The sequence below is a fragment of the Diadema antillarum genome, unplaced genomic scaffold, assembly GCF_040938485.1.
Source record: "Diadema antillarum isolate AM-2024a unplaced genomic scaffold, OU_Dant_1.0 scf00000011, whole genome shotgun sequence".
NCBI lineage: Eukaryota > Metazoa > Echinodermata > Echinoidea > Diadematoida > Diadematidae > Diadema > Diadema antillarum.
The window spans coordinates 1,200,631-1,227,655 of NW_027270900.1; the positions used below are offsets into that span (position 1 = coordinate 1,200,631).

At 38.7% G+C, this 27,025-nt stretch overlaps 1 protein-coding gene across 1 annotated transcript in view; it reads left to right on the forward strand.

The window, feature by feature from the left end:
- The first annotated feature begins 3,509 nt into the window (after window positions 1–3,509).
- The window catches only part of LOC139720541 (protein polybromo-1-like), a 53,018-nt gene continuing 29,502 nt past the window's right edge, over window positions 3,510–27,025 (forward strand). Inside the window, exons 1-19 of the mRNA XM_071631897.1 lie at window positions 3,510–3,595; window positions 4,225–4,380; window positions 5,444–5,541; window positions 7,329–7,476; window positions 8,036–8,268; window positions 9,423–9,615; window positions 13,664–13,942; window positions 15,004–15,191; window positions 15,709–16,081; window positions 17,109–17,273; window positions 18,342–18,536; window positions 19,208–19,339; window positions 20,297–20,478; window positions 21,482–21,650; window positions 22,580–22,747; window positions 23,251–23,465; window positions 24,019–24,148; window positions 24,824–24,982; window positions 26,133–26,258. Of these exons, the coding sequence (XP_071487998.1) occupies window positions 4,264–4,380; window positions 5,444–5,541; window positions 7,329–7,476; window positions 8,036–8,268; window positions 9,423–9,615; window positions 13,664–13,942; window positions 15,004–15,191; window positions 15,709–16,081; window positions 17,109–17,273; window positions 18,342–18,536; window positions 19,208–19,339; window positions 20,297–20,478; window positions 21,482–21,650; window positions 22,580–22,747; window positions 23,251–23,465; window positions 24,019–24,148; window positions 24,824–24,982; window positions 26,133–26,258 (3,270 nt within the window). The 5' untranslated portion in view covers window positions 3,510–3,595; window positions 4,225–4,263. The remainder of the gene's footprint in view (window positions 3,596–4,224; window positions 4,381–5,443; window positions 5,542–7,328; window positions 7,477–8,035; window positions 8,269–9,422; window positions 9,616–13,663; window positions 13,943–15,003; window positions 15,192–15,708; window positions 16,082–17,108; window positions 17,274–18,341; window positions 18,537–19,207; window positions 19,340–20,296; window positions 20,479–21,481; window positions 21,651–22,579; window positions 22,748–23,250; window positions 23,466–24,018; window positions 24,149–24,823; window positions 24,983–26,132; window positions 26,259–27,025) is intronic.

Here is a 27,025-nt window from a genome sequence, read left to right on the forward strand (position 1 = left end):
ATGTCATGTGATCCAAGTTGATTACATGGCGAAATAGATTACCGGTACGGATTTTTTTTCTCTCTCTCTTTCTCTCCCTATCGATCTCGATTGTCCAGAATTTAATACGGAGTTATACTGCTCTCAAACCAATTGGGTGCTTTGTAGATTGATTATTCCATTTGTTTCATTGTTCTTTGACCCTGTCTTTCAGAAACAACAGGGATTTATAGTAATACATCCACAATTTCAACTTACCATGATAATATCTCTCAGTGGTGTCACTTTCAGGGAGATCGTTTGTTGCGGTTCCATATGATGATATTTACTCATACAACATTTTCTCCTATAAAATATCTGTACGCTAAACCAAACATAGTCTGCCTACAATATTGTAACTCGAACTCTATTCATAGTATTATAACATCAAACTAAACCTTAAACCCTATCACAACCCTAACCTAACCCCAAGTCCTTGCAGAAACTTAGACCGGAGCAACTGTCGCAGTCCGGTGAACAAAAATGTTGTGTCACCGTTATATACAACATATATCTTGCTCCATTTTGTAATAAGTTGACAACAGAAGAATAAAGGCACTATATCATGAAGTCAACTGCAGATTGTTACACTAAATTATGATAAAGAGGGAGAGGGGGAGCGGGGGGAGAGAGGGGGAGGGAGAACAGAGAATATGTCACTCAGAATACCTTAATACCTAATTACCTATAAATAACTAATAATATCAATTGAATTTCAGTGAGCAGTTTGGTCTGTAATTAAACCAAGGAATAAGTTCAACTGGTACACTTTATGTCAAAACACATATCATTAGGTAAAGTGGTAGCGGCGATGATGTTACTAAATAACATAAATTTGGTCTTTTTAAAGAGTTTGTTTGATCGTAACCACATTCCAACTGAAATAGGTTCCATGTATGATTGTTTCGAGCAAGATAAGTACTTTTGGGTCAGGGATTTGCGAGAAGATTTTTATCACAAAACGAGCTAACTCCATTCTTGTTATAAGTTGAGATATTTGTGATTAAAGCTGCTAAAAAAACAAAGAAAATAATAAGAAAATACAGAATATTTTTAATGATAACATATTCCTTGTTGTGTCACCAGTGAGATATAATACCGGAAAGGTTTAATTTTGCTCTATTTAATGGATGGACTTACTTTGAAATGCTTAAAAATGGCGCTTAGCTCATTTTGACGGTAGATGTACATCATCATCGATGTCGCTGTACTTAGAAACAGCGGAGTAGACGAGAAGGAGAATTAAAAGATAGAACAGTTACCAGGATTTAATTCTGGGCAAGAGCTTATCAAAGGTCTTCACCGATCGACTGTGGAATATGGGAACGAAGGTAGTCTCTATTGTAGTTGGAGGACTGAAATTGCTTGGACGATCTGGGTATGTGCCCGACCGAGTGCAGACTCTTCAAAAAGCAGTTACTCAGGAAGGCAAGAATCTCACAAGAGTACAGAAGTCTGAGGTTCCAGGATGGAACAAGACGTGACGTTGATCTCCAAGAGATATCTTTTGTGATGATAGAGACAATAACAATAATAAAAACATAAGGCACCTTATGTGTACAGAATATTATACAGACACGGCGCCACATAAAAAGAGGGGGGTAGTATCTATTTCTGGTGCCACTTTCGAGTTTCATCAGCTTACAAGCAAAAATATATTCTTCAGCTGACAAGAAAAAAAAAGCCTTATCCTGCACTCCCACTTCAAGGTTTCATCAGCTGGCAAAATAAAAATCGTTCTTGTACGACTTTCAATCAGCAACTTTGAAGATTAACCACATTTTTTTTTTCTGGTGCCACTTCCCGGGTAAAAGAAAAAAGTGTGTGTGGGGGGGGGGGAGGGACGAAGTGGATACACTGGATCCCCGTTACACCCAATGTTTTCCTATATATTGTGCCAAAAAAAAAAAGTTGGGGCTCAAGCCCCCCCCCCCCCCCCCCCCCCCCCCCGGCCGAAATGTGGTTTCCTGGACTTGAACGCACCAATAAGTTTATTTCCATTCGACATAAAATCACCAAACAATTCATAAACTGAAAACAACTAGATACAAATGTAAGAATATCAAAAGAAATACACACACATACACAAAACAACAACAAGAACAAAAACGATGTATAAATTCATGTGAATGGGGGGGGGGGGGGGTCAGCAGAGAAGAGCAATAAGCCTTGTGAATCGCTGACCTCTAGAAAACATAAAAACGGTGTACGATATATCGGGAGTATAGTATAGAACTAAAAGAGGAAAAGACAAGGACAGATAAAAGAACAGATTAAAAGACATATAAGTGCAATTGAAATAATCATTCTAAATGAGAATATGAAGAGTTTGTTTGCAAAAACCGATATTCCATAAGTCAATTTTTGAAGATTTTGAAGTACGGTCTCTGCCATAAAGTACAAAATAATACCTTTTAAACGATATATTGGTCACTACATATAAAGGTACATTTTTGAAGTTATGGTCAAAAGAAGCAAAAATTTTCTTATTATTCTCCTTATTTTTCTTGTCCTATAATCGCAAATATCTCCATTTGGTAAATATGGACTTATCGGTTTTTGCGAACAAACTCTTCATATGAATTCAAAAGTAAAAATTTTAACGTCTTTTAAAACTATTCAATGACGGTTTCACTTTCAAATCAAATGGTATTTCGGTCCATATTAATGGACCTTTATAAAAACTGTATTCTTAGAAATGTTTGTTCTCACATAACATAAATGATAATCATTAACATGACGGGTGTTATAAACATAAACATTACTATTCAATAAAAATTTAGAAGAAATATTACAGGGTAATAAACCTTTTGAACACATATACATGAAAATCACAAGATTATATCTATTAATATCATATACATTAAAAAGCCTCAAATGAGAAAAAAAGAGGTAAAGTGTGAGCATTAAAAGATACATCGGAAATTATTCGAATAGCTTTTTTTCTGTAATAAAAACAATTTTTTCATAATTATAAAAATCATTTCCATTGGACTAGGCCATATGTTCATGCACGCACACAGCACACAAATCGGAGACAAATAGAGAGACACTTTGACACGCTTCTTACTGGTTCACCATGGTGCATACGTGTAATATTCGCAAAAGCGCATGCACAGCTAGCTGACACAATAATTGATATGGGAAATAAATAAAGTATGATATAACGTAATCAGAATATATCTAGAGAAATGCCTCAGATGATAAAAAAAAATACCAATACCTTTGGCAATACGATTGCACACGGCATCAATGTGTTCATGCCACTTGGTGGGTTAATGGACGAATAAATGATTTTGAAGAGTGGGCAGCAGAGTGGATCATTACGATTTGTATCTGGGTTAACTTTTCATAAAACCAGTGAAAATTCTGGCTAGCTTTGTGTTTGTTTTATCCGTCCGAGACTGAAAAGGGGGTCGATCGACATCCTTTTTGTACATTCACCCAATAGCGCCAGCTTTAGGTGGAACATTTATACCCCGATGCTCCGTGGATCGCGGGTCTTTGTTCAGTATTCGGTGTTGTCAAGAACTAGAGTCTATTCATCATAAATAGGAGTCAGATTGCCTTGAATTAGGTAAATATTATGGAAATCTGTAAACATAACTCAAAAATTTTGTTCAAAGCAGTATGTAATCATATCTCCTCGTAATTTTACCGTACTCGTTTGCGTTTCGTTTTGTGCATTGTTTAGTTGTGGCAGGTTTACATAGTCCCATGAATTGCATTTTGTGTCTCTGAACTACTTAGTACCTGCATATATTAGAAACGCTATTGTGGCTTGTTATCACCGTTATTATGGCGTTGGCCATGGCATGCAGCATGCAGCAGGCTAACTATACACAGCCCTGTCGCTATACACAAGTGTCGCTACACGGCTGTTCCAATTGGGATCCAAAACCCAAAGCAGCGCACGTTGATCGCATTGATTTTGGATTCATGACATCGTCATCATGTTTGTCACCTCGGACTCGTAACACTTTGCCTATGATGGCTACGCGGCGGTTCGCACTGCCACCGTTCAACAATACTCAGTCATGAGCAATGACGTCGTGTTTTGCTCAGCACACTGCATGCAATAGCAGATGACGACAAGCTAGTGCAGTCCTTAAATTGAAGTCTGGTTGCAATGAAATTGGTTGATTTTAACTTCAGGGATGATGGGTGATAAAAATTAGCAAAGTCCTCTTTTTTTTTCTGTTTCAGATTCCAGCCATCAATTGTAAGAGAAGGTGTAGGTCAAAGATGTCCAAGCGTCGCAGATCTACAACCTCGGAGGCAAGAGATGACGATGAACCTCACACGTCACCAACAACCCTGACCATTAAGAGGAGAAAGAGATCCGTAAATGTCCAGGATGTTGTACGTGTTCCACCAGTGTCTTGGGTTTTGTTTGTTTGCTCATTTGTGTCACATTGTACTACCAGAAGGGTTTGACTACAGTTGTATGTATGTATCACACAATAAACCAATAAAACCTAAGATGGGAATGAAAGTAGATCAATCAAAACAGAATTCAAAGAAAATCACCATACTGCAGTGTCTTTAAAGTTACCCATAGTATAATCCAGTCAAACTTGTCTTAGCGACCACCTGTCTATGGTGGCTACCTGCCATATACGACCACTAAAAAAAAAATATCTCTGAGAGAAAAAGCATGTTAAAGAACCTGTCTATAATTGCCACTTTTTTGTCTCCCTCGGGTGGCTGTTATAGACAGATTTGATTGTATCATTATTTCTTCAAGTCAAAAAAACCCAAAACAGCAACAACAACATTTAATAGCTGATGCTGTTAAATCATTGTGGTTTGAAAATGCAATGAATAGAATTATGTTGAATTTGTAGAAACTAGTTCGCTTTTGTTTTTCTCGAGGTCTGTTGTCATCAATCATTGTGGTAATTGGTAATTGTTGACATATTGTCTTTCGTGTCATTCTGTATGACATGCATATAACAAAGTGTTTGAAGTGTGTACTTTTCTTGTTGAATTATTTTTGTAGGCCAGAGAGAAGACTTGAGGTGCAATTTGTTGAATTTTCAATAATACAGTGCTTATTCATTGAACACATTTGTCAATGTTAATCGTGAGCAAATTTGCTGTGAATTCATTTGTGAAAATCATGAACATCAGGCTGGTGTTTTGTTGTGTCTAGCACTCTGTCTTCTAATAAAAGGAAATGTGTAGAATAGTTCAAATTGTTTGCTTATTTTGAAAGCCATAGAGGAAAACAATTGAAATAGTCTTATTTTTTTTTCTCTCTCTCAAACCCCCCCCCCCTCCCCCACAATAATGAGGTGTATTTGTGGAATGCATTTGTCAGTGCTCATGAACATTTCATTCTGAATTTTTGAGAATAATGATATTTATGCTGAAAATATGTTTATGCAATGTTAATTTGTGTTATTTGATTGTTCCCTCACAGGGTGAAGTCATACAGGAGCTTTATGAAATTATCCGAAGTCACAAAAATGAAGAAGGACGGCTAGTTTGTGAACCTCTCATTCGAGTACCAAAGAGGAGGCAAGTGAAGTTTCATTATTAGCTCAGTAGATGGATCTAGTGAATTATAAGTACTGACCCACATCATGTTCAAGTTGACTTTTAGCACCTTAAGTGAAATCAAGTGAACATAGACATTTTGTGTGCTTTGAGTACCGATTACCACAGAAAACACAATAGCATTGTACACACTACTGTAAAAGTGGTTTCTTTCACGGTGGTTTTATTTTCGCACTTTTTGCGCTTTGAGGTTGTACCGCGAATTTAACATCACGCGAAAATGTTTTGAACTCGCCGCCTGTTACAACACTGTTGCTTGTTACAACGCTATTGCGTTCATGCACACATGAAGATTTCGCGCATTGAGTGTATTGATGGTCAACACACACACAGCGATACCGCGCAATGTAGGTACAAGCATGTCATGCAGTACTCGAGAGACGGGATTTCAGGTAAGCCTGCATTTATTTTTAATTTCTATTTAATAGATAAAAGAATTGTTGGATTATAGTTTGGGTTTTCATGTGCAAAATAAAACAGTTTTTGCCAACTGAATTCACAGATTTTGCCGACCACGAATTTAAACACACGCGAAAAAGTCGGCACTGATGGAAACCACGAAAGTATCTGTACGCGAAAGAAACCACTTTTACAGTATCCAAAGTCCCCGGTACAGAAAGGGTCTAGGTAGAAATTTACTTGTAATTAGAAATCTCACCTAGAATAAGAAAGTTATGGAATTTTAAAGTTTTACACCTTTTCACAGATTAATGAAAACAACACAAAAATTAGAAGAGGTGCATAGTTATATTAGAATAAGAACATAAAAAAACATTAATTGCATGGCAAATGGGAACGTAAGTGAACATTCACACATTTAGATTTTAGATCAGTGTGAGGTTTGTGCTGACGTTTGAAATGGCCTCCACGTTGTCACTGATATTGGTGTTTGGTGAAAAAAAAAAACTGTGAAATTCTGTAATTTTCTTGCTTAAGGTCCAACTTTGATGAAACCTCTCATGATCTAATAGTTTGTTTTCTATTTATTTTATTTCAAAAGCCAACTGGACCATGGTGTGAACTTGCAAAGTTTTTAAAGCAGTTTTCTGTATCTTTACAGTAGGTTCCGAAATATTTTGAAATGCCTAACATCACAAAGTAGCTATGAATGCAATGCCTCTGTTCATGTACAAGGTATCTTTATACCAGGTAGACCTGTGGGGCATTTCATTCATTTTGAAAAAAAAATGAAATTAAAAGTTTTCATTGTGATGAAAAACAAACACAAAAAGGCACAGAGTGTGCAACTGTGAAACATGCGTGCAGTGCAAGAATAGGAGGGAAAGAGTCTGGTATAAAACAGCTTCAAGTTTGCCTGTAAAGATCCTCTTTGGTTCTGTAAAACCTTATATACACAATGCCCCACACAAGCATACATTCCTCAAAGCCAGCTTTCAATCAGACTGCCTGTGGGTATGACACTGATAAATGAATCTGTTGCTCAAATTTCCTCTCATCTATTCATCTGAGGCATTTTCAAGTCCTTCATACATGCATGTACTTGAGAGTTTGGTTACTAGTATGTAGGTGTTTTTTTTACCAGTTCCTCAGTCAATCAAAGGTTTTACTGAAAAAATGGTATTGGAGCATAAATTAAATAAGTCTTGTTGGAGCTGAGTCATCATTGAAAGCTACACTTGGCTCTTATTTGTGTAAGAACCCCCCCCCCCTGCATTGATTATTTACCAATAGAAGCCTACTACCCCTAAATGGAATAACTTTTATCACCCCCTCTCTGCCACGCATAGGTCTGCTCCAGAGTACTATGAGGTGGTCTCCAACCCCATCGACATGCTGAAGATCCAGCAGCGGATCAAGACTGAGGAGTACGATACAGTGGATGACATGGTCAGTGATGTGGAGCTGATGGTGAATAATGCACAGGCATACTACAAGGTGAGATCAAGTCGGCCCAGATTAGACATAATTTTGAGCCTCTGTCTGTGATGAACCAAAAATTTCGAGCAAGATTCGTATCTCGTGCAATTTTGTTGGTATTGATTAGGACAACGGCAGATTAGTACTATGCAGAGATTTAAGCCATGGTGCAGTACTACAAAAATGCAAGATAGAGTTACATGTATAGTAGACCTCAATTTGAGTTCAAATGCATTGTCTCTAAACATACTTCATGGCAGCAAAAGTGATGCACTCAGAATGCTGAAAATATTGACTGATGCACTCTCATTTCACCCTTATTATACAAGGATTTGTACATACGTCGTGTGCTGTTAAAGAAGTAGTCATTATTGGGTGTAGATTTTAATAGTTAAAAGTGATAGAACCTGAAAGAAAGATATTATTCAGAGGAGTGAAAAAAAAAATAGAACCTTTTTGTTGTTGTTGTTGTTGAAGAGTTGCCTAACAATTCAGATATTAAAGGACAGCATAAAGAAAGTGTGTTCATGATGTGAAGACCATTTGATTTAGTGAGTGATTGTATTCTTAACCACAGAAAAACTCGCAGGAATACCGGGATGCCAACGAGCTCTGGACGGTCTTCCTCCAGTCACGACGAGAACTACTGGAGGAAGCGGAGGCCCGCAGACACCCTCCGCCAGCCGTCGAAGAACCGCAGGTGAGAAAGAGACACCAGCTTGTTGGCGGTTGTTTACTAAAAGGTGCAACCCCAAATTATCTGCCGTTCACTTTTGCACTTTACTCGAGAAAAATGACATTAGAGAGAGAGTCTGTGTTCTGATTGTTGTAAACTTGTAGAGTCTGTGATAGAAATATGTGTGCTCTTATTTCCTGGTCAGGACAATTTTGTGAGCTAATAGTATGTGTATACTTTAAGTTAATAGTAAAATCACTAATATACCAAACATGATAAATGTATCAAGTAAAAAGCCGTTGATTTCAGCTTGAAATGATGACTCCTTGGGTCATTATAACACCGAATTCCCAGACATAAGTCCAAATCCTCAAAATCTTATTTTCTACCAATTTGTGTGAATGCAATGAGAGGATGTGAAAGGTATTCAAATGAAATAAAAGGGGGAAAAAATAATACCTTTGTTGATTATGAATTATACGTAGCAGGTAGTTTGACCTAAATGTTGATCTGTGCCATCCTTACACCTAATGTCATCTTTCAATAAAATTGGTTGAAGTTGGGAGGGTTTGCTAGAGATGACTGCAACCGTTAGGAACCATTAAACATCACATCATTTGTCAGTGTTCCTCTTTCATTTTGTGGCCAGCATATTTATTACGTCAAGAAGTCACACAGTAAGGTAAAGTACAACTATTTCTGTGATGTTGCCAATCCCAATTCTTGGCTCCCTCTTGAAATCATATTAAAGTTCAAGAAGTAACAGTGCCTTGGGATGCTTCTATTAACTTCCGTTTTGCTCGTTAGATACTAATCTAGAGAGTGAAATTCCAGTGTGATTTGTTCACATAACAGTGTTTATTGTAGCTTAGCTATGAAAGGTTTGCATGCCATGATATGTCTTGATTTTTCGTTTATTGAAATGAAACATCATACAACTGATGAGTCAAGAGAAACAACATTCTTTTTATTGTCTTGAGTTTTAAAAGGAATTCCTTAAAGCCAATCTAATTCTGGTCAAATTTGTGTAGTAGAACTTGGAGATGAACTTGAGGTGCATTTGATGGTCATGTTTCGGTAAAGAGCAGACTAAAAGCCATTTCTGTAATTGAAATAAATGCAAAGAATGCGTTCTATGACACCAAATTATTTCCACAATCAAAGTACTGCCATGCTTTAATTCTTTGTGAGGTTGAAGCGAAAGATGGCAACGTGCATCTGTCACCTGATGACAATATGAATGAATGATTTCTCTTCCACATTTCTCCATGCCACATTTACTGCTAATTCTGCTGGGTCACCCACCACCTGTACCATTTTTTCAGCTCCAGCAGCTGAGTGCCAGTGTGGGGCCCCACACCTCGTACAAACCAGTGGAGCCCCCGAAAGCACCCATAATCCTCATAAAGAAACGGGAGTACTCTCAGCCTCATATCCCAGCCTTCCAAGTGGCTGGGTATGAGTCTAGGTTTGCCGGTCAGGTATTACATCAGTCACATTAATTTGTTTATTGTTTTTTTTTGTATTTAAAGTTGTCACCCATGTCTGTACATTGTGCTGTGTCTTGTATAAAAAAAAAAGTGGAAGAAAAGAAAGCAATCAAAGGCAATCAAATGAAACTGACCTGCTGAAGTATTTTGTCAAATATTATGTATTTTTAAGGGGGCAGAGCATTGACAAAATCTCTTGTGCAAACTTAATGTTTTGGAGACGTTGGGTATATCACTAATGCTACCGATAATCACTTAAAAAAAAGAAAGCAAGCGAACAAACATATACCTACATCTCTCCTCTCATGCTGTGTTCTCATGCCATACAAATGGAGGGTACTACTGATTTATATGGAAGGAGTGTTCTGTGGAATGTGAAGAAGTTCCAATTGTGTGTTATGCGTTGTGTCTCCCTTAATGGTTCCTGTCTCCCTGCATGTAATTGAGGATGGTGCAGAATGAGCTGCTCCCTTTTATAAGGGTCATTGTTCTATTTTTTTGTTTTTAGTTTGATTTGAATGCCAAATTTCATGTCATGTCATGTAATGCATGTATTTGTTTTTCATCGGCTAGTTCAGGCTAAATGTAATCATATGAATCGAAGGTGCAACAAATCCACATTCTCGCTAAACCAGCAATTATTACTACTCTCTGGGTGCACATGAAGTACAGTGGCATTTACCTGTTAAATGTTGTGGATCCTTTCCTCACTGCTATATGGGCAAATGATTTACGCAGTCGGGATAAATAGAGAGAGCAAAAGAGAATGAAAAACCATCCATTATTAGGCATTTTTAGTTCAGCCCCACCTGCTGTCGGTCCATCATTCATATCACTATGAAAAAGTCAATGCACTATTGCTCCATTTAATACAACAACCATATGCAGCCTCTATGTATAATAGTGTAATAACATTTGCATTAGTAAATGAGTTTCTTTAGGGTCAGCTTCTCAAACGACCTCAATTAACCAAAAGCAAACACTAACACAAAAGACAATTGTAAACAAATAGTTTTGTAAATTGTGATTTGATGTATTAAAGAAATGTTTTCCATTTAGTCAAAAGTATTTTTTTGATGATTTTTTTTTGTGTGTGTGATTGCAAGTCAAATCTAAACCAGCACTATTTCTAAAGAGATTTTGTACTGTCTTATTGTGATGTGGGGATACATGCATTGCATTATGAAAAGTAAGGTAGAAAATAGATAAATAAAAGATGAGAAATACCTGTAAGACTGTATTTACCTCAGAAAGTGTCATACCGGTACTGAAAAAGAAGATAAGTAGCACAAAGCTGTGTGAAGTTTGTGTTCACATCACTGCGGTTATGATACTTTAAATCCCCGTTTCTCAACCAGGTCTACGATGTCAGCCAAAAGTGAAGTAAAAAAGATCCATATTTGATTTTACTGGGCAAAAAAAAAAAAAAAAATTGTAGGAGCCAAAGTGGACCTCGGGTTGAAAAAAAAAAGTGGAGAAGCACGGCTATAAATCATCATGATTTGATATGCAGTACTCAATAACATGAAGCAGACTTCTTCCTTTCCCTCTTCATGGTCAATCATCAAAACACTTGCCTTACTCGCTCACTTTGATCCTAAACCTATTGTAGTATCTATGCTGTAATCATATTCCCATGTGCACTTATGAGAAAGCGTCTTCCCCAATATGCCGTAAAGATTTTATGCCTTCTGTGATACGTAGCTATACAGTTTTAAATACTTAGTGTCACTACTGATAATTTATCATTGAGGATGTGTGGGCAAGAAGTGAGGATAACTTTTTTTTTTTTTTTTTTTATCCAGGGTGGTAACAAAGAAAATGACACTAATTGTGATGTAGCAATAATGTCACATTCTTGTGGATAGTTCAAGTCATAGTTCACTTTAATATAGACAGGTAAATGTAAATGTTGCATGCACTTGAGGAAATATTCATGTAGAAGATATTTTGGTCACAGTGACCTAGTAGAAAAAACAAGCAAAATGCTCCACAAGTTCTCAGACTGTTGCAGACATTTCTTATTTATGGCCAGTGGTACGAAGATATATGCAATGCAATTTGTATCTTCGTCCATTAGTCACAGTGCAACATGCTTCTCTTAATAATCACCATTCAACGCTGGCATTTTATTTCTTGCATTATCACTCCAAGGTTCTTGTAATTCTGCGAATCTTAATTCATAGCATGAAAACAAACAATGTTTCATTGCTTTTTTGAAAATAATATGTTTGTCTTGTACTGCTTTGAAAACTAATATGTTGTCACTTTGGTAATTTTGGTTGAAATGGAAACTTTGCTCCCTGCAGGAAAACTAATTGAATTTTCATGTAATGTTACGTTGGGGAATACTTCAAGATTAACCGCAACCTGCTGTAAAATCCTAGCTTAGTGAATTTGCAAAGAAAAAGTGAAAAAAGGAAACAATTTTGCAATGAATTATGAAAAAAAAATCCATGTTTTGCCAATATGTAACAAGCCCTGTTACATCACAGTTTACTGTATACGCCATATATTTAGCGAGTCTAAATTTTTGCAAATTGCGATTTTGGGAGTGGTTAAATTTGTGATCGTGGAGTTAAGTACCGAAGAGAGAAATGTATACATGCACATCACATTAAATATCGGACTCAGAGTCAATATTTTCAAGTGTCTTTTAATTTGTGAATAGCACCTAACTCACGAAACTCGTGAAAATAAAAACATCGTGAAATTTAAGGCATATACAGTATTCAGCTGTTGAACACACATTTATTACATGCAGTTTATTGCTATTTTTCAAAATGATTTTCTTGTATATCAGTATATCAGATATTTTGGTGTTGCCTTGTATGTGTTAAATATACTGTTTTTTGTCACTGTTGTTCCATATGGCTGCCTTTTTATGTACCGAAAGAAAGCAAAGAACCCCAAAGATATTATTGCTCGCTGAATATCAAAGATAAGACTCACTGCAAGAAATATTCCTTCTCTATTCATTGTCCAGCCAAAAGATTTGATTTCAGACATATGTATGGATACAAAATAAGTACAGTCAACCTTACCTAAGTCAAATCTATTTGGACTGAAGAAATGGCTTTGACTTACAGAAAATTTGACTTATATGTTCAATAGAATATAAAGAGAAGAGGACTTGAAAAGACCTGTGACTTAGGTGATTATTCGACTTATGTGAGGTCGACTTAAGTAAGGTTGACTGTAGTTAGCTGTGACGCTGTGTTTAAATGTGTTGATGTTGGACTGTTTGGCATTCGATGTAGCTTTCGTCACTAGTTTTAGCCATCACTCAAATCACCAAGTATGTCCGCCAGAGAGAGTTGTGCACATTCCAACCAAGCTTTCTGTCATCTCTTCTGGCACTTTTTTCAGTACACACCATTGACAAATTTAACTTAGTATTTCATACTGCTGATGAGAAATTTGATGTAGAGAAGAGAAAGAGTTTATTTGAAAGTTAAAATACTTCCAATGGCTGCACCATGTTTGTATGCAATTAATGTTTCCACACTGTTCAAATTCTGTTCATATTTTTTTTTTTCATCAAAGTTCGTGGTATTTAGTTTGTAGACAGCTCTTTGCGGCCTTTCCAATCTCTTATACCGTCTGCACTGTGTCTTGACCAATATGTGTTCAGTGTTTGAGCTGACATTGTGTGTAGTATCATGTAGTTTGCCCGCAGCAAAACTTAAGTCGTCCTATTACTGCTTTTTGAGCTTGTGAGGGATTCAGCTCAAGCTCTCATCACAACAAATGTCAGATTATAATACTAAGATACAAGTTAAATGAAAGAAAGATATTATTCAGAGGGGTGAAGGCTCAGGTTTGAGTTTCTTCAGTTTGTCTCCCTCTACAAGTGAAAATTTGTGGATATACAAATTCATTTATAGAGGGAGACAAACTGAAGAAACTCAAACCTAAGATACAAGTTCTTTGTGAATGTGAAACACTACTGTAGAGGAAAGGCACTGCCAAGAAAACATTTGCAATTTGCAGCGCTGCTCTTGGATATATATATTGATTGTTGTTTCTCTATTTACAGGAGGGTGCAGGCATGAGTGGAGGAGTCATGGCTGACAGTGGGGCAGGGAGCGAAGTGAACACCGCCCCCCAGGGTCCAGTGGAGGAAAGTGGCTACATTGTGGACGACCCCTCTGACCCCTTGGAAATCCTCTTCAGCGCCGTCATGGGTCACCGCGATGTCACGGGACGCATCGTCAGTCTCATGTTCCGCAAGCTGCCGCGGCAACACGAATTCCCTGCCTACTACGAGATCATCGATCATCCAATCGACCTGTGTGACATCGCTGTCAAGATAAAGGTGAGAATGAGGACGGATGACTGAAATTGAACAGAAAATGACAAATTCCATTTGAGCCATTACCCTCTCTAGTGTTACATCCCAATAGTTGCTTTCCTCTTTTGAACTGAACAAGACATTGCAGTTGGATAACAAGTTTTGTGTTAATGTGGCTTTTGCAAAAGTTACAATGAGTTTTCTTATTGTGTCGCGTCATGACCTTGTGTATAGAAAATGAAACTGAAAAATGTATAGTCCATTTAAAATAGATTATCAATAATTTTGGTAAATGTAAGTGTCAGCTTGTGGCAACCAGAGGAGACTAAAAGTTGTGTTGTTTGAAGGGTAGTCCTTGTATGGTGAAATAATAATGTACCGTCTGTCTCCCCAAAGATTCCAAGGGGACCCTCCACAATGTTAACTTTGAAAAATAGTGAATCAATCCAAATACAAAGTCAGTATGTGAAACTATGACTTATTACCCACATTGTACAGAAAACCCCATCCGATTTGCTTCAGTGGTCAAAGAGAAATGAGGATTTTTAGAGAGCATGTCAGGAATCCCTTTCCTCCAGGTTCTGTCTATTGTGTTCCACATTAATATGCAGTTCCAAATGCATCCAAATGCTAAACTTGGAAGAATCAGACCCATGATGTGCTTTACAACGATCCACATTTCTCTGTGACCACTTACCTAAATTGAATGGGGTTTTCTGGAAAAATATAGCTAAGATGTTGAAGTTTAAGACTCTGAAATAACATTCAGACAGTTTAATCATACTGGGAAGTTATCGATGCGAAAATGCGATTGTAGTTTTTTTCTCTTTTTTTTTTTTTGGGGGGGGGGGGGCATACTGTACAGATGGTTTATGGAACATCATGAAGAGTCCTGACCAAAGCTGTGTTTGATTATTCTGTCTCTATAAAATCCTGAGGAGAACTAAGCTATGTCAGCAAAGGACTGCAGTTGACTACAGACAGCCTGACTACAGACAGCAGTACATGAAGCGTCAATACTTTGATTTATCATGGCATGGTTTCCTTTCAAATACCTCCTCTCTTGCTTGTGACCTGATAATCAGAACAAGAAATATGACCGCCTGGCAGACCTAGACAAAGACCTCTCCTTGATGGTGAAGAATGCCAAGACGTTCAACGAGCCGGGCTCCCAGATCTACAAGGATGCCGTCACGCTGAAGAAGGTGATCGTTGCCAAGAAAGCCGAGCTGGAGCGCCAGGGCAGGGATGTCCACCATGCGAGTAAAGCAAGGTTTGTGGAGGTTGTACATATGTACATTTGTAGCTTCTCCAATGCCGTAGTTATTTTAAGGGGTTAAATGTTGGCTATGTTGTGAGGGATGTGAGAGGAATCGGTGAAATGAAAAGCTGCATGATCAGTTGTTGGCATCTTCAGCTGTTTAGCTAGCAGATGGCAAGCATTCTCACTTTTAGGAAGTGAAAAATTCAGCAATTTTATTAGGTCTTTACCAATCATGAAGGAGTCTGAGCATATGATTATGAAGTTCCAGTTGGGATTTTGGTTCCTCTTGTTTAGAGCTGAAGTGAGTGAAAAAAGAATAAATGCACTGATTTATCAATGTTAGTCACAATCTATTCTATATAATTGATGGAATCGATAAAGCTTGTAGACTTCTTTTGACGAAAAAAGTATTTTTAAAGCTGATTTTCCTCACTTGATATTGCTGGTTGAAATATTGTTGGTATGTTTTGCTGTAACTGTTCCCATTTCAAACTCTTCATTTTATCCGTAACAAATCTTATTCCAGGCAAGCCCTAGCTCACGCACAGTCAGCCATCACCGAAGCCCTCAACCTGGCAGGCTACGTGGAGAGTGTCAAAAACACTCCCATCAGCATCGGGTCGTCGCTGGCGTCCCACGGACTGCTCAGCCCCTCCCTGACCTCCACTCCGAGCGGCTCCCTCAACATCGACGAGGACGACGAGGACGACGACAGCTTCTCGGCTGACAGTGGCGACCCGCGCCACGTCCTCTTCGACTTTGTGCTGCACTTCCGCAACCAGCTGGGCCAGCTGCTGTCTGAACCCTTCATGAGGCTGCCCAACAGCCGTATCTACCCAGACTACTACCGGGAGATCAAGAAGCCGCTGGCACTGACAAAGATCAGGTCAAAACTCAAGGTCAGCTGCTACCAGGAATTGTCAAGCTTGGTAGATCCATCTATTCCCCTCCCCCTTCCACTTCCTGACCATGATAGTGGGCAATGCTAGAACCGTTGCCACAGTGTACATTGACCCGTTCTATATGGGAACCTGGTATACCAGGTTCCCAAAATGTAGACAGGAGTGCCTGAATTCATGGCCTAAATTCATGTTAATTTGTGTTATGCTGCCCACAAAAATGGCTGTACTAGAAAGATTAGGGTTTCTTCTATCGATAGCTGTTTTCTTTCTGTATGAAAATTGCATTTATCGCAGTATTATTTGTCTTTTTTCCAGTGTAGTGAGTGTGCTTGCTTTGCTGTAAAACTGGTGTAAAGATGTACATAGCGATCAAGGTTGAGCTCAGTTGATAATTGACTTCGCTGACCCTGTTTAGATGCATCTTTTGTGTATAACAAAAGACTTTGTGAACACATCAGCGCACGCTCTATTCATAACCTTGCGCCTTGTTGATATTTCCACTGTTCGATAGCACATGTAGTTGACCATGGAAGGGGGTACGTGTGCCGCTTGACTGCCCACCGCACAGGTGGATTACCGACCTGTCCATTCTCTTTTGCCCTGCAAAAAGAATTTCGTTTTGCGGCATTGAAGGCACTCGGAAAATTGTGGGAGGAACGGGTGAATATACACTGGCAAATTTCAATGCCACCGCAAGTCTAGTGTGCTCATCAAAAATTCAAACAGATTTTAAATAAATCTTTTTTTCCTATGTTTTTGCTGGATGTTTTGAGGTTCAATGCTTCAAGCTACCGTGACCCTGACTACTATCTTCACTTCAAACCTTGCCCCAGTACTGTAGTTGTTTGTGTCGAGCTAGTTCTGGCGTGCCATTTCCGCCTGTTATTAAAATCCCTCCTAGCCCTCTTTAAGATTGTTGTTTCAAGGGCAATTGGGCAGATTAGAAGAAAAGGAAGTAAAACTGAATTGAGTTTCTGTAATTTTTGTGCTTTATTTTGTTGTTTTGTCGACCATCTTGCGGCAGATCAACAAGTACAAGAATCTGAATGAACTCGGTGCTGACTTGGAGCTGGTGTTCAAGAACGCCTTCCAGTACAACGAACCCGCCTCACAGCTCTACAAGGATGCCGAGACGCTGCACAGGGCTATGCTTCACAAAAAGAAGGAACTAGACAAGAGTGATGTGAAGGTAAGTTAAAGAATAGTGTCATTAAAGAATGTATAAATATATAACATTTTGAGAGGAAAAAGTAGACTCCCTAGATATACATGTAATACATGTATGGCATTTAGAGTATACCCGCTGTATGTGTGGAATTGATATTGTTAACCCGTTGAGGACGAGTCTTGAGTATATATTCGGGCAGGTGTCTATGGGAAATGAGTGTTGTATCAAAATCAGTCCGTCCTCAACGGGTTAAGATGTAATGTATAGTACATGTCGCATGTGCTGGTCTAGAGCAAACAGTGGCATGACAGTTAATAATGAGCTCCTTTGTCATAGGGAATACTTCAAATTCTATGAAAAAATGTTTTATGTCGCTTATTATATGAAAAAATGAATAAAAGGAAAATCTAAAGAGTACAGTACATGAAACCATGGGTAAGAAAGAGATTAGCATAATTGCTCTCCATGTGTATAGTTACATATTGACTATCATATGAAAGATTTTGCTGACTTGCGATTACATGTCTCAAGATAGCGATCACATGTTGAGGTGCTTCCTTGTGTGTTTGTGTGTGTATGTGTGTGTGTGTGTGTGTAATCAGTGGTCATCAGGATGTTACAAAGTATAATGAAATTTGACTACTGCCTATCATGCAAGAGTCGGTGCTTATTGCAGGTAATCTTAGTCACAGCCTGCCAAGCACAGCATCTGCTTAGAGCTAACTTTGTGTGTGTCTGTTTTTTCCTCAAAATACCTTTGAACTGTGAACTATCATTCCTTTAACTCTTAGGGATTTGTAGATCTATTCATCCTTGAAAGTAGTCTATGTCTTTTTTTTTTGAGATTTTGTGAAGAATGATTGTGTTATGGCATTTTTTCTAAGTAAGATTTTGGAATCTCTGAAGTCATTATATATAATTTACACTCATAGTGAGCGTGCCTTTGTTGTGAAATTGTTGCAGCATACACCCTTGCATTCAAAACGATATTCCGAAAGAATTGATTGCAGTTCTCCTGCAAGAAAAATCAGCGGGATGTGGTATAATAACATAGATGTGTTTATAAATATATGTTCTTTTTCTCCCCAGAAGGAATACGAGAGTGAAGATGAAGGGAGTGAGAAAGGAGGAAGTGAGAAGGGAGGAAGTGAGAAGAGTGGAAGTGAAAAGGGAGGAAGGCGGAGAAGGAGCGGGGTGCCACCCTGGAAGTCGAGGAGATCCGATGCCGAGTCTACCCTCAAGACCAAGATGATGACGCTCTACCAAACTCTAGTGCAATATCAGGCAAGCCACTTGGAGAAATCTTTAACGGCATAGCATACATACATGATCACTTTCATTTGGCGTAGAAATGAATCTTCACCTAATGTTTTTATGAATTGAATCATCTGCGTGCAGTAGTTTCCTGTACCTTTCTGTGCAACATTACAAGCAAGCAAACTCCAAAACACACAAAACATGTAATCATCCTATACTATAATGCCAATCCAAGTACATTGTTCAATAGGTACCTCTAAGATTCATCGAGATACAAATTACGAAGTATGATTCAGATAAAAGTACATGTAATTGATAAATAATTGTGCTGTTTATGTTCTACATTTTCAACATGAGTAATTTCATGAATAAATAGCCTTACAGAGCATATGAATCAATGTATTTAAAGTATGTTTTAAGTGATAAATGTTCAAGTTACTAAAATAATGGAGAATATGTACATGACTGTGTGTATATATGTTTTTGGAAGATGTAAACCAACGAATAAAAAGAAGCATGACAAAATGATAAGAGGTTCAGATAAGTCATTGTGAAGTTCAGTAATTCAAAAAGTAAACCGCAGAAAATTTTGCAGTCTCTGAGAATCTTCATCAAAGGCAGTGGGTTTTTGTGCCAATATTCAGTGTGTTTGATGCATCAATGTATTATGATGTGAGTGGGCCTCATTCTTTCCTCAGGACGGGACAGGAAGAAACCCCATTGGTCTCTTCATGGAGAAGCCTTCAAAGAAAGAGTATCCCGACTACTACCACATCATCACGGAACCCATCGACATGCGCACCATCGAGGGCAACATCAGGCACGACAGGGTGAGTGTCGGCTTCTAGCAGTGATGATGATCATGATGATCATGATGACGACAACGATTTTGATGGTGATGATGATTATAATGATTGGTTGATGATGATGATGATGGTGATGATGATGGTGATGATGATGATGATGATGATGATGATGATGATGATGATGAGGATGATCATGTTGACGACAACGATTTTGATGGTGATGATGATTATAATGATTGGTTGATGATGATGTTGATGATGGTGATGATGGTGATGATGATGATGATGATGAGGATGATGAGATGGATGATGATGAAGATGGATGATGATGATGATGATGATGGATGATGATGATGATGAGGGGGAGGAAGAGGAGGAGGAGGACTAAGTGGAAGCAGAGGAGGTGAGGGCCTCCATGGCAGTCATCCAAGGGATGGAGAAGTTTTGCATCATCCCTCTTCTGCATTTGACTGGGCAACCCTATCATTTCTTTAGTTATCTCGTGATATATCTGTATGATAAAGTAACATTCCCAGCGAGTCAATCAAAATAGTTGGAAGTAAGGCATGAAGGAAGTTACTCAGGAAAAGGATTATGTTAAGATTGTTGTGTCTTGTTGGATTTCCATATGTATGTCAGACTATTGGATGTCATAGGATTTTAAATATCTATCTATTGTTCTCTTTGGTATCCCAATTCTTTTTTTTTCCTTCTTTTTTTTTAGGTCTGTGTTTTATTTCTAATGGTGTAGTTTAAGTTGCCTGAATAATCTTACCTGCTTATGCCCATTTGTAAAGTGATCATTTGTATTCTGAGCTCCCCTGTACAAACTCTACCTGCTCCTAATGATACTGACCATCTTGTGGTATTTCCATGCCATTTTTGCCTGCTGATAATTTGTATGTCACGGAAGGTGGTGGAAGCATAATTTCATTGAATCAGACTGGAAAAATTTTGATCTCGATCCACTAAAAATTGCAGTACCCGACAGAGGATTTCCTGATGAAGGACTTTGCTCTGATGTTCGAGAATGCCCGGCACTACAACGAGGAGGGTTCCATGGTGTATGAAGACGCCAATCTCCTCGAGACCATTCTAAGTGAGAAGTGCAAAGAATTGGGCTTCTTTCTGCCACCAGGTAAGAAGAGAAACCCCAATGTCCTGTCTGTAATCAAGACTTTGTATGCTTGAATTTTAGTATAGTTACTGTTTAACTTTTAGAAATTATAGTTACATGATTCTATGAAACAGGGCCTCTGATATGGGAAAAATTTGTGGGGAAAAAAAGATATGTGGAAAAAAAATAGGGTCAAAATTATATATGCAATATGCTACAAAAGCGAAGATCTGTGCGTGATTAGATTTACCGTACTTGAAATGTCTTACAAGTAGACAGTAGTTTCATGATAAGTCACTCTGCTAGTAAACAGGTTAGCATGGTGGCATTATGCACTGCTTTTACCATTGTACTGGTGTTAGAGAGCCTTGGTTCACTGAAACTAATTTCTGTGAAGACCTATGCCATCAGCTAAAGTTTCTTGCCAACTGCACAATTGTTGATACAAAATGATGTGTATCATTAAAGGTCCTGTTTACCTTTGGGAGCAGTGACTTAAAAAATGTTCAAGACATTTCATTTCATGCATATGTGTATTTATGTTGTACCACAAAACATCCTAACATAATACATTTTTTGCAATAAAGCATAAAATATATTTTTCTCAATAAACCGTAACTGTAGACAGTTTAGTCTGGAAACATTTTTAGTATAACTATTGGTCACATTTTCTATATTTAACAATACTTAACATCGATTTTGCTGATTCAAATTTTTACAGTGGTTGTTTCTATTCCCATCTCACATTTCAGAACTATTTTAAAGCACTAATGCTGGGTTTTTGTTTCATCTGCAAATGGCAAATTATGCCTTTAAAGTATGTATTAGAGAATGTGAAAATGTGAGTTAGCAACTCGTGTTGTATCGAAATGTCACGTCATGCTCTGATAGGTTTTTACACAGCCTCAAGATTTTCCAGCTGTAACCACAGTTAGTTTTGAGATGATTTCAGTATGCAACTGGAAGTACTAGTAGCCCGAGATTTTATGCTGTTCCCCTTGTGGTTTTGGTTTGCCCCGCGCTGATCCTGTAGCAGACTCCGGCCGGAGCACGCCCAAGTCCCAGAGCCAGAAGAAGACGCCTGTGAAGCGTTCCCCGGCCAAAACCCTCAGTCCCACGGCACAGAAGCTCAACGACCTTTTCAACGCCATCAAGGATTACACCGACCAGCACGGGAGGGAGCTCTCTCCACCCTTCATTAGGCTACCCTCGAAGAATGTGAGTGTTTGGAGTTTAAAAGGAGGAAAACACCTAATTATATCCCAAAAAATTTGTAGAATAAACTCTCAACCCGTATTCTATTCAGTACCAGATTAGTAAAAGAACCTTCCTGCGGTCTGACTGGTTTAGATGAGAATGAAACCAAAATAGGTATGTGAACTGAATACAACAATATTTGTCGAACACATCAGCAAAGTTTGATGAAAATTGAATAATCTGTTCAAGAGTAATCAGTTTTTAGAGTTTTGGTGCAGCCATTCCTGGATGAGAAGACTACAACATTGTGTAAAGTCGTGTATGGACAACGATATAAAGAAAATATGAAGAAAATATAACATACTTTCACTTTTCTAGCACAATGAAAGAGCACTTCACTTACTTCCTTCAGAAGTGATAGAATGATATTACCCTAGACATATGTCAGTAACAAGTTGAAGGGATGTCTTCTTCTCATTAAAAAATTACATCATGTGGAATTCTCTGTATAGGCTTTCATTATATTGTTGCACGTACATGACATCACAAACTGTAGTCATCTTCTCATCCAGCGGTGGCTGCACCAATACTTTATAAATTCATTACTTTTGAATGGATTATCTGATTTTCCTCGGATTATCTGATTTTTCTCAGACTTTGATGATGTGGTCTACTAATATTGCTGCATTCACTCATTCCACATGTATACATGTATTTGGGTTTCATTCCCCTGTAAGGGTTATCAAATGCTGTGTAGTAAAATGGCTACCATGTTTTGCTGATGTTCCATGAGTATATCTGTCAGATGACTGTTTCTCTTCAGCCAATAATATGGCAAGGATCAAAATATATGAAACAATATGAAAGTCAGTCTGGATGTGAATTTGTGGGGCCAAGATGGTATGACCTGTGCCTTGAATGACCTTTGAACTCCCTTTGTATCCATGCAGGAATACCCTGAGTACTACCAGGTCATCAAGCGGCCAATGGACATGCAGCGCATCCAGCAGAAGATCCTGTCCAGGGGCTATGACCAGTTGGAGGACATGGTCAATGACTTCCTCCTTATGTTTGACAATGCCTGCAAGTTCAACGAACCTGACTCGCTTATCTACAAGGTATGTACGTCTTCTGGTGATATTTGGTTGTGACTGCTGCTGTTGTGTGGAATGGAAGTGTTCCAGCCAGAATTTGTCCCAATAAAGTAATTTATGGTTCTGATAAAGTGGTGGAAATAACATGTGAAAAATTTTTTACATCACATTTTTTTTTTTCACTTAAGTGGAGTTCCTGGTAAAGTGGTTCCTGATTAACTGGTGAGCACTGTACTGTATAACATATTTTCACGAAGTGCCTCTGGCATTCAATGCATGTAGTGTAGACAAGAGCCTTCGCGGGCATTTTAATTTCGGGAATCTTGGCTCTCATGAAATTCGCCAAAATTAAAATGCACACGAACATTTCTCGTTTTACAGTATCACATTTAGACCATAGCATGCTTTAGCTCTGCCATTACAGAGGAGAACATCTGTAGTAGATGAAATGCTAAATGTTGATGACAGTGATTCAAGGAATTTTTACAAACTCTCTCAATCTTCTCCTCCACTTCCCATCCTCCCAGGATGCCCTGACGCTGCAGCGCATCCTGCTGCAGACCAAGACGGTGTTGATGGGAGACGAGGCGTCCGGCGTGCCCGATGTCCAGGGACTGGTGCGAGAGATCCTGACCAGTCTCTTCGTGTCGGTGGCCAACCACCAGGATGAGGAGGGCCGTTGCTATAGCGACTCACTGGCAGAGATACCTGTGGACAAGGATGGAAATGCTGATGGACAGAAGTAAGAACTTTTGAATTTCCTATTGTCGCATACCGTTTACAGATATGACCCTTTATAGTACAGAGATGCCAACCTAACCATCTCTTATAATGGAGATTCTCCCGCCTAGACCCCTTAGCAAATTGAAGATACTGATTACATGAACATGCACACAATATTAAATGCACAGAGCGCATATAACAGGAGTGAAGTGTGACATCCTTGGGCCAGGGCCCGAGGTCAGGGGTTATACATGTAGATGCTCTCTGGTGCTAGCTGTCTTAGCCGTATTTTTGAACATATACGATAAATCTATAGTTGGACGGGAGAAAACTAAATCTTAAGCTGGAGAAAATATATCTGAAATGGGAGACACACAGCTAGAGCTGGAGAATTTCAAAGTCCAGCTGGAGAGTGGGAGGATTTGTGAAAATGACCTCAAAAGCAGAAGCGCACCCGCTGAAAATTGAATTCTCTGATGATATTGCACTTATGATAATTGACTTGACAGCAGTCATTGCAGTTATTTTCCGGTGGAAATGATGCAATTCGTGCTTTCTGTATTAATTGCCAGAAAACCACTTGATTTAGACACTATCCGACGCTACCTGGACCGCGGCTGCTACCGGCGCCTGGACTGCTTCCAGGACCACATCTTTGAAGTTCTTGAGAGAGCCAGGGCTCTCAGCAGGACGGACTCGCAGGTAATGAGTTCCTTTCTTGTGTCAAAATTGTTTTGTGGGCTAGAGGCGGTGTTTATCAGCTACACAATGAGGGACCTGATGCACCCTTGGATTGTATGCTGTGCTCGTGTGTGTGAATAAGTTTAGGCACTGTGTGTGGCATTGAATAGGATAATGACTATGGTGCCTCCCCTCCATTTGATGAGGAGTGCTTTACTTTGCAAATTATTGTTTTATGAGTGTGTAAGAGTAGCACATTTGGACATCACCATTCTCAACTTCAATGCAAACTGTTGTCTTTGCTGTGACAACAAGAATACATGTAGATTGCATTGAGTGATACAAAACAACTGTGTGGTGTTGCCAAATCCACCCAAACAGAGATTCATTGTTGTATGGGCAGTAGTTACAAGGGGGCGCAGCCATCATCAGACATCTCAAAGTACAGAATTTGATTTGACCAATGATTCAATCGTCATCAGTAGTTTTGATGATGCATGTTGCATTCATCACTGTATGAAGTATAGCTGTGCTCTCTCTCTCTCTCTCTCACACACTTTCTCTCCTCTACATGTATCTACATATCTCTCTCTCTCTCTCAAGCTTTGTCTCATCTATCTACATATCTCTCTCTCTCTCTCTCAAGCTTTGTCTCATCTATCCACATACATAGTATCTCTCTCTCTCTGTTTTCAGGTCTATGAAGATTCCGTGGAGCTGCAGCGATTCTTCATTCAGATCCGAGACGAGATCTGCAAAAATGGAGAGATCCTGCTCTCCCCCGCCCTCAGCTACACTCACAGACATCTCCAGAATGACCTGGATGAAGAGAAGAAAGAGAAACTGCCAAAAGAGGTACGCAACACCTAATATTCCTGTCATCGGATGTATAGAGATTTGCAGATGTAGGCAGATGGAATACAGGCAAGGAAAGACTGACCAAAGGATGCCAAAGCTTGATAGATCAATAGATCAAGCAAAGGAATTCAGTTGGTAGATGGGTGGAGCCTACAGATACTCTAGCATACAAGGATAAATGTCCCTAAGTGATTACAAAAGTTAGGATAAAAATGATGCAACATACATATACAGTACCTTTAGTGTAAATGAGAGACTCCTTTGCAACAGGAATACATGATTGAGAAAGACATTTTATATTTTTGTGTGTTACTCTGCATTAGTTGAGTAACTGCTGTAGGATTGTTTTTGTTACAGTGAATATCATACTATAATGCTGCGGTGACTGGCTTTTAGTGAGAAGGTTTAAGATTCAAGCGTAACCACAAGCATATGAAGACAACACTATATTTCTGATGCGTACTCCACCCGTGTGTGTAAAATGAGAATCCAGAGTAAAGTGTAATTTTCTTGAGGTTGTGGTTTTGTCACTGCACCAAGCAATGGTTGCCAAGATCAGATATTTTCAAGGGAGTAGAATGAGTGCTACGTGGATGATGTTTTTTCATATCATTCAAAAGGTAATGATATGTTGTAAAGGTCTTATAGTCCCATAACGTCATGAAGAAAATGACAGAAGAACTCAACTGTTACCGGTCTTCGATGTGGTTATGTGGTGAAGCACAGTGATTACACAATGCAGAGCTGCCAAGTCTCCCTGATTCTGCAGGAGTCTCCTTGAAAATGTCAAAATCTGTTCATGTCTGAATAAGAGAACATTAAAATCTCCCTGATTTGGGAATTGTTTTTGCTCATTGAAATGCATGTAACACACAGATATCTCCCTGATTGCTGTGTGGAATCTCCCTGATTTGGATGTGGGAATGTTGGCAGACGTGACAATGTTTATTTTTGAATCACCAACTGCTAACAAGAAAAGTGTATTTGGCATAGCAGAAATGCATGTGGGAATTCTCAGCAGAAATGCCAGTGCTCTCCACTCTTACTTCCTTAATGTTGAAGCTGTAGATGGGAGAGGGATAAGTTCAGATGGAGATGGTTTAAGTTACCTTGGCAACCATTAATGATGGAACTCTTTTTGTGCTAGATAAAGGAGGATAATGAGAAGAAGGAAGAGGAAGATGCCAAAAAGGACCACAGTATGGATGACCAACACGACAAGACAGATGGTGAAAAAGATGATGTAAGACTCACACTGATGATGAAATACAGTATAACACCCAACTAAACTAATTTCCCTCCCATCTATTACTTTCCTTCTTCCTCTACCCTCACTCCCTGGCTAGTGTCTTCAAGATTTTTCCTAAAGTGTAATTTATCTTCATCAGTTTGGTTCTTGCGATCAGTATTTTTTTTTTCCAGATATTTGTTAAAATCTTTGAAGGTTTCTGTGGCAGTAAAACATTTAGTAGTAGAAGGCTTTACAGTGCAGCACATAATCTTTCTTGGGTATGTATGTGGCCCTCAAAAAGGGCCTACCCACTCCTGACGTATCAGCAAGCATGTCCTTGCCGTTCTTGCCGTAGCCATCTTGCCATTCTCGTGAAAACGGCAAAAACATGCTTGCTGAAACATCAGGAGTGGATAGGCCCTTTTCAGGGCCACATGCATACCCAACAAAGAATATGTGGTGCACCCTGAAGCCTTGTACTACAGATATCAGTTGTAATGGGATAAGTGTCACTTTTCAAAACTCGCATGTTGTACTATTTTGTCATGCAGATTTAGTTATCAACCCAAGTAAGAGTGAAATGTAGAAAATGTGCGACCCTAATATGTTTTGACTCTTTTACTCTCTGAGGTGCAACAAGAAATACTTTGAATTGCACATTTATTGCATTTGTACCTTGAGGAACCAAGTGCCCTGTCAGAGATTTCCACTCTTTCATAATCAGTCATTGCAATCCCTTTATGACAAATATTTCATAGGAGATTTTTTTAAAATGTAGATTTAATGATGTGATATGCAATCAAGTCACT